At 38.6% G+C, this 6791-nt stretch overlaps 1 protein-coding gene across 3 annotated transcripts in view; it reads left to right on the top strand.

The window, feature by feature from the left end:
* LOC106074492 (ceramide glucosyltransferase-like) overlaps window positions 1–6791 on the top strand; it is a 44086-nt gene that overhangs the window by 24227 nt on the left and 13068 nt on the right. For all 3 annotated transcript variants that reach the window (XM_056017979.1, XM_056017982.1, XM_056017988.1), the window contains exon 2: window positions 554–756. In XM_056017979.1, the coding sequence (XP_055873954.1) occupies window positions 661–756 (96 nt within the window). In that variant the 5' untranslated portion in view covers window positions 554–660. The remainder of the gene's footprint in view (window positions 1–553; window positions 757–6791) is intronic.

Raw genomic sequence — 6791 nt, 5'->3', positions numbered from 1 at the left:
TGTCTAGTGCGCTATGGCCCAATCATTTCTGTGGACCAGTTTCAGGGAGGTCGGGGTAGAAGGTTTCCATGCTGCCTTTTCAAAAGCTATTTAAAAAAAAACAACCTCGAAGACTCGAACCTCCATGATGGAAAGCGACATGTTAGCCACCGAGCTATTCAAGTACATATCCAAATAATTTTTTTTTTTAGTCTATTGAAAGTTTAAATTTGATAGCGAACGACCTAATTCTCTACACAAAGATTATCTCCCCTTAGCTTAGTACATTTTCTATATAACACAAAATTAATTAATAACAAATAATTGAATAAATAATTTTGTTAAAGTTTTAAGTTGATGCATCGATAATGTATTATTATGCAAAGTACCAACTTGATCCTAGAAGTGGGGGAAATAACGTGTACAAGATTCGACTCAGACAGATTGCGTTGATAGAAGTCTTGTCATAGGAGCATGCTTTTCCGACTTCTGAGAAAGTGAAGTAAATCCCCTTTCAAATTTGTATTAGTGTGGATCATTTGAAAAGATAGTTTTTGTTTTTCTTTGACTTCAGCTGATGTGAGAGCAGTTCACTCATGCTGGACTTTGCATGGGCGTGGAGTATGCTAGGAGCTGGTCAATGCCGTCTGCTGCACCCAAGCTAAAGGAGTTCGCCCAGCGATGGCAGTAGTGCACTACTCGGTGGTGCTTCTGGTGCTCTGTTTGACCACGTCCACGTCGCACAACACACGAGACACAGACAGGTCTCAGTTTGGGGTAAGTGCATCTAGAACTCGACAATCTTCCTCTATTTAAATGTCTCTCAACCTAAGATACAAGTAACCTTGGTAGTACCCACATGCTGCACTAAGGGGCAGTAATGGGGCTATTCAACAAAATGTTAACGATTTGGCGAACAACAAATTGTTTATTTGGGTGAAATAAAAAATCCCTTTAAAAAAAAAAAACAAAGCTTGTCTTAAGGGGAAGAACTCCATCCTTATAACTATACCTACCAATAATGTACAAGTTATTTCCTTTATTGTTTATTAAACAAAATAATGAATTACCAATAATTAATAATTGACTAATTAAGTATTTTGTTTATTGATTCGTACCAATTCCGGGTGCAATGAATGATCTTGTAAAGTATCAACTTGATCGGAGAATGCGTGATGGAGAAATAGCGTTAACAATTATTTACGTGGACTAAACACAACACATTTAGCCATATCTGTGAATACTGAAGTATTAGTTTCCCTTGTTACTATTAAAATAATGAATCACCCATTAATTATTTGTCTAATTGGTTACTTTTTTTTATTGATTCATGTCTTGTCTATGTCATTAAATAATTGTGCGAACTTTCAACTTGATCGGAGCATGGGTGTTGGAGACATAACAAGTACACACTTTTTACCAGAAAGACAGACATAGTGAGTTATATAATCTTTGAAAACAATATTACAATTGTATTGTACTTGAGTCTTTCTCTAACTTTAACCAGTAGCGCCATCAGATTCATTTGCATCTCTCTCTTAGTCATCTGGGGACTCACGGTGTGGTGTTGGTTTGGGGGGGGGGGGGGGGGGGTTTAAGGAATATATTTATGGAATCCAGATTTATGTAAAGAATATTCAATCATGCTTACATGTTAAGTTTTTGTTGGAAGAATAGTGTGATGTTTCTTAATATGATTGTATTTTTTTAAATTTTCTAGAAATAGTAATAGTTCTAAGCTTCAGAAATTCATTTTCCTGGCGTCTACAACTCATAGTAAGAAGAGGTTGAATTAAAAAGGGGTGAGTTCCCCTTTCAGACCTTGCGATCTATAGGGCAGATGGTGTTTGATGTCTGTTTCTGTAGCCCACGGTTAACGAGGGTGTTATGTGACCAGCACAACGACCAACCTCCTTTACGTTTCCCCAACTAATGTCAGGTACCCATTAGAGCTGGGTGGACTCAGAGGCGCCATAAACATCCCGAAATTAAAAATCCCTGTCTTCACCAGAATTCGAATCCGGGACCCCAGTTCAGAAGCCGAGCGCTTTATCACTCAGCCAAAAAAAAAGTGAAACGGGCTAATATGAATACCAAATAAGGTCTAATAAAGAAAGGGGGGGGGGGCAACACTGGCCAATATTAAGTATTATGCGAGGGAAATTCGAGTTAAACAAAGCCCACATACGTCCGAAATGTGGCATGCTCCTTAGGTCATTAAAGTGGATGTTGTCAGCAAAACAATGTACTGGGGCTGGGAAAACTTCCACCATTCTGATATGAGACAGTAAAGAACAATCGCGATTTTACTGGGGGTAGGAAAAAAAATCGAAAAAGAAACTTATCCAGCTGAATAGCACGGCATGACTTTAAAAGCTGTCATTAATTGGTAACTGCAGAAATATAATGTTTAATTTCCTAGACATGGACTCCTTCCCTCTCCCTTTCCTCATGTTATGGTGTCAGTGTTGAAATTGTGTTTGCATAGAACCGAAGCACTGTTTGGGTACAATGGTTATGAAATGATGTTAATATGAATTGTCTCTCTCAAATCACTGATAAATGACTGTACTCTCTTATATTGCGTGATTTCATTTATTTATTTTTCATCTATTAGAATATCAGAGATTAAATGGGTTGAAATTGGATTTTTTAAAAAAGTTGCCTATTTAGTGTAGGCTGGGTGTTTCCTCAGGCTTTTTTTTACAGACTCTCTATCCACTCTGCAAGCACTTAACAGCAGCACCTCAAACAGCCCAAGAGAGTTGACAACACTCATTGTGATAATCCATCAGATGATATCAAAATTAAATATCAATATCACACTACAGTGGAACCCTGGACACATTGGCATCATGGGAAATGAAAATGCAGATAAACTATCAAAGGCAGGATTTTCTATGGAACAACCAGATTGACCTGTTATTTACCTCACCCTAAGGTCAATGTTAGTCAACAATCACAAAGAGGAGTGGCTCAACCAAAAATGGGCATCAGGAAATACAGGCAGAGCCATGTACAAAGAAATGACTATGCCTAACAAACTGGACAGTAATAACTCGCAAAGAGCAATCTACAATCTACCAACTAAGAACAGGACACATACCTGTGTTAAATTACCATCTGAACAAAATAAATTCCACACAACTCCCCCTTTGTAGACACTGCGCCCACCCTTATGAAACCGTAAATCATATCCTCTTTGAATGCCCCTTCCTAATCCACCTTTGGCAGACCCTACTTCTACTACAGCCCAACATAACCTACACCCTGTACGGCAGTGCTAAACAACTGAAGAAAACAGCACATTATTTTTCTTGGCACAGACTGCAATAGAGCTGACAGCTCAGCAGCAAAAAGTTGGCTAGAAGAAGAAGAAAGTTGCCCATGAAGTTTGGAGTTCTAGAGTTGCTCAATACATTCGTTTGTATATTTGATTATCTGGACGCAGCTATGTCCAAATCAAAGACTATCTTGCCAGTTGATAGATTCAATAGAATACAATATAGAATTCAAACCAGTCGTTTCAAAACCTTGATAAATTTCTTAAAGCGTCTAATGTCATACTAGTTTAGATGAAAGTGTTGACAATTCTATTCCATTTGAATTGGCGCGTACATTCGTTCATTCTTGAATGTTATTTTCAACTTAAGACTGAACAAACTTTTTCATTTTGAAAACAGAGACCTCACATCTTTTTACTACAAAAAATGCTCTTTGATTGTTTGTAGACCAGTTTATTCTTCATCCCAATACCGTAGCGGTCTAGTCTGTTCTCTCTTTCTGCCTCCCTCTCTCTCTCTCTCTCCTCTCTCTTTCTATCTTTCAATGTATGTATCTACATCTTCTAGATGTGATACCGTGTGTGCAGGATATTAAGAATGTTGGCGGAATCTACAAGAAAAAGTTGCATATAAATCACGTCATTAGCCTTTTGTCCCCGATAGGAAAATGTCAATATTTACATGTGTAAGGAAGAAGTCTTCCCTGACTATCGTTTGAGCATCAGATCACAAACTTGGCCAAACCCCGAGAATAGACACACGCTACATTCGCAGAGTTTTGAAAGATTGTATTTTAAACGTATTGGTTTATTTTCAGCTAGCATTTATTTGTAAAGTGCCTCTGATTTGAATAACTAGTTTTTGTTTAGTACATAGATTCTAATTTGTTGGTATTTAAGAGGGGGGTTTTCAACCTAAAACACTTTGACAACGCTGGAGTAAGTGATGATTTAACAATAAAATCTTCCCGCCGTTAAAAAAAATTAAAGCAAAACAACAGTTTTAAAAAACTCAACCCTGCGGGGGATATTTCATTGGGGGGGGGGGGGGAGCCCGAAACATCTCACTTCTCTGGCCACGCCCATGTGCTAGGCTAAGACGTTTCTCCAAGTCTGAATTGTTGGCAAGGCACTCTTCATGTTTTGCCTGCCGGCTACAATAGCGTGCCTTTAGTCTTACATCGAGTCTCAATCAATCAATAGGAGATATTCGATACTCGGAATTGCACGATCAATTTATCGATTAATGCTTTTTTTCTTCTCTACACATTCAATGTATTATTAAAAAAAAAAAGTCTCCCGGACCTAATTGCGAATCAAAGGCTTTGTTGTTTAGCCATAACAAGGTCAATAGAAGCACAAGTTAGATCTCTACGCACTCAATGAGGTCGTCTGTAGGTAGACTTACACGTCCAGGCATATGGAACCTGTCATGTGACACCATTGGCGCTCATGTAATCAGCACACTCAGCTTTAGTGCACTGGCAGAGTGGCAGCACATTGTCTTCTTTTTTTTTTTTTAAGGACGCAGTCTTGTCCTTCTAGCAGGTTACCTTTACTTCTTGTATAGCTTGGTATTCCTGCTGATCTGACTTTGCTTCTCTCTTCTAATTGTAGGTCTATAAGGTTGCCCAGAAAATGTGCGGAAGGCCCACACCCCGACGTGTCAAATAATGTATAGTCATGATTTTATTTATATAGTGTCAGATTTTTGTATTCATATTCAAGTTGATTACTATCGTATGGGACTCCTTGCATGCCTATTTCTGTTGTCACACTAATAATTAGAAGTAGTACGTTAAGTTCCCCTTTAAAACATTGTGATCTATAGGGAGATGATGTAAAGGTCATCTGTATGTGGCCCAAGGTTAACGAGGGTGTCATGTAGCCAGCAACCAACCGCCTTTTCTTTTCCCTAACTAATCTCAGGTACCCATTAGATCTTGGTGGACTCAGAGGCGCCCAAAGATCCCAAAATTAAAAATCCCAGTCTTTACCAGGATTCGAACCCGGAACCCCCGGTTCAAAAGCCAAGCGCATTACCGCTCCGCCACCGCGCCTCTAGAAGTAGTACGTTGAATAGATACGTGTCCATGTCAAAAGGAAAACATTTAGAGTCATGTGGCCGATGATCAAAGAGGCTTTTGCTTTAGATAGATAAGCATTTTCCTCTTCTTGACTGTAGTAGCTGGGAGATGTGTGGAGCGGAACGTTACTGGACTTAGGTCAATATCTACATGAGTTTGTTTCATACATTTAGAGCGATTTGACTGACGATCATAGCGACTTTTGCTTTAGATTAACATTTGCATCTTCTCATTTCCGTTAGTAGCTTGGGTAAGTGTGTATCCTAACGCTACTGAGACTAGGTCTCTATCGATATTAGGTTGTTTTACTTTCTCCACCGATGATACATTGTTTTCTCTGTTCATTACATTATGGCCTCAATTTCACAGTGTCCTACCTCTGACCCGTGTTACACCGCCAGAACAGCCTTCCTTAGACCAACATTTGTCTGATATGTTCCTCGGCCTACAAATTGTTTTGGTCAGAATCGCCTAGACGTCCACCGTGTTTTTAACTTCTTCACGCTAAAGTATAAACATATTGATCTGTGGGCCATGCGGTCAGTCGATTGACGGATGAGATGTTCAGAGAAAGAAAAAAAAAACCAATGCATATTAATGATGTTTACAGCAGGCATGTCAAATGTGAGATTCCACTAGGGCCGCGCGCGTGTGTTACGGTGTTACGCTATGATACCAATGGAACCGTTTAGGGAAATTAATAAGATACATTTATTTATTTGGTCAAAGTTGTATAACGTGCAATCAAATAACTGTTAGCAACATGTGCTGTAGATTAAGCTACATTTGAAACAGCACCACAGGCAAATGCCAATTAAGTTCAAACACAACAAGTTCACGTAAAACAAACGTGTGTACAGTTACAGATCTAGTTGTTTTGGTACTTCCCTCTTCAATTTTTTAAAAAAATCTGATTAAAATGTGTTGCATTTGTCAAGTCCAACTTAGATTATAAAAGTGTTGATAAGTCTGTCTTTATTTGTGGAGCATGGGTTGCCTGAATTAGCCAGGGAAAACCAACGACTCAGCAGAGCTTAAGTCACTGATAAACATGTATGACTAGATCGACCCATAGATACTCATAGGACGTAATTATTTTCTGTTTTGAAGTAACTTTTTCTTTAGAAGCAACAGCCTGTAATTTATAAGATTTGGTTTCAACTGGTGTTTTAAATGATTCATCAAACAATAATGTTGAAAAAATGCTGTAATGAGTCTCTCCCTATCCAGCCTCTCTGCTAACACTGCACCTCACAACACATCCAAATCTCTTGCCAACTCAGGCTCCAAAATACTAACTTTTTAATGTCTTATACATCATATCCAGTACAACACATAACACTGACTGTACAAAGGCTTCACCATATATAACCGCACTGATCTCTGTACTACTGTATCAAACTCTACTGTACTTTCTTTAACCATGAAGTGTGAACCCCTGG

Source organism: Biomphalaria glabrata, chromosome 1, assembly GCF_947242115.1.
Source record: "Biomphalaria glabrata chromosome 1, xgBioGlab47.1, whole genome shotgun sequence".
Taxonomy (NCBI): domain Eukaryota; kingdom Metazoa; phylum Mollusca; class Gastropoda; family Planorbidae; genus Biomphalaria; species Biomphalaria glabrata.
The sequence above is the reverse complement of the archived record's forward strand: the minus strand, read 5'-3'. Positions and strand labels throughout refer to the sequence as shown.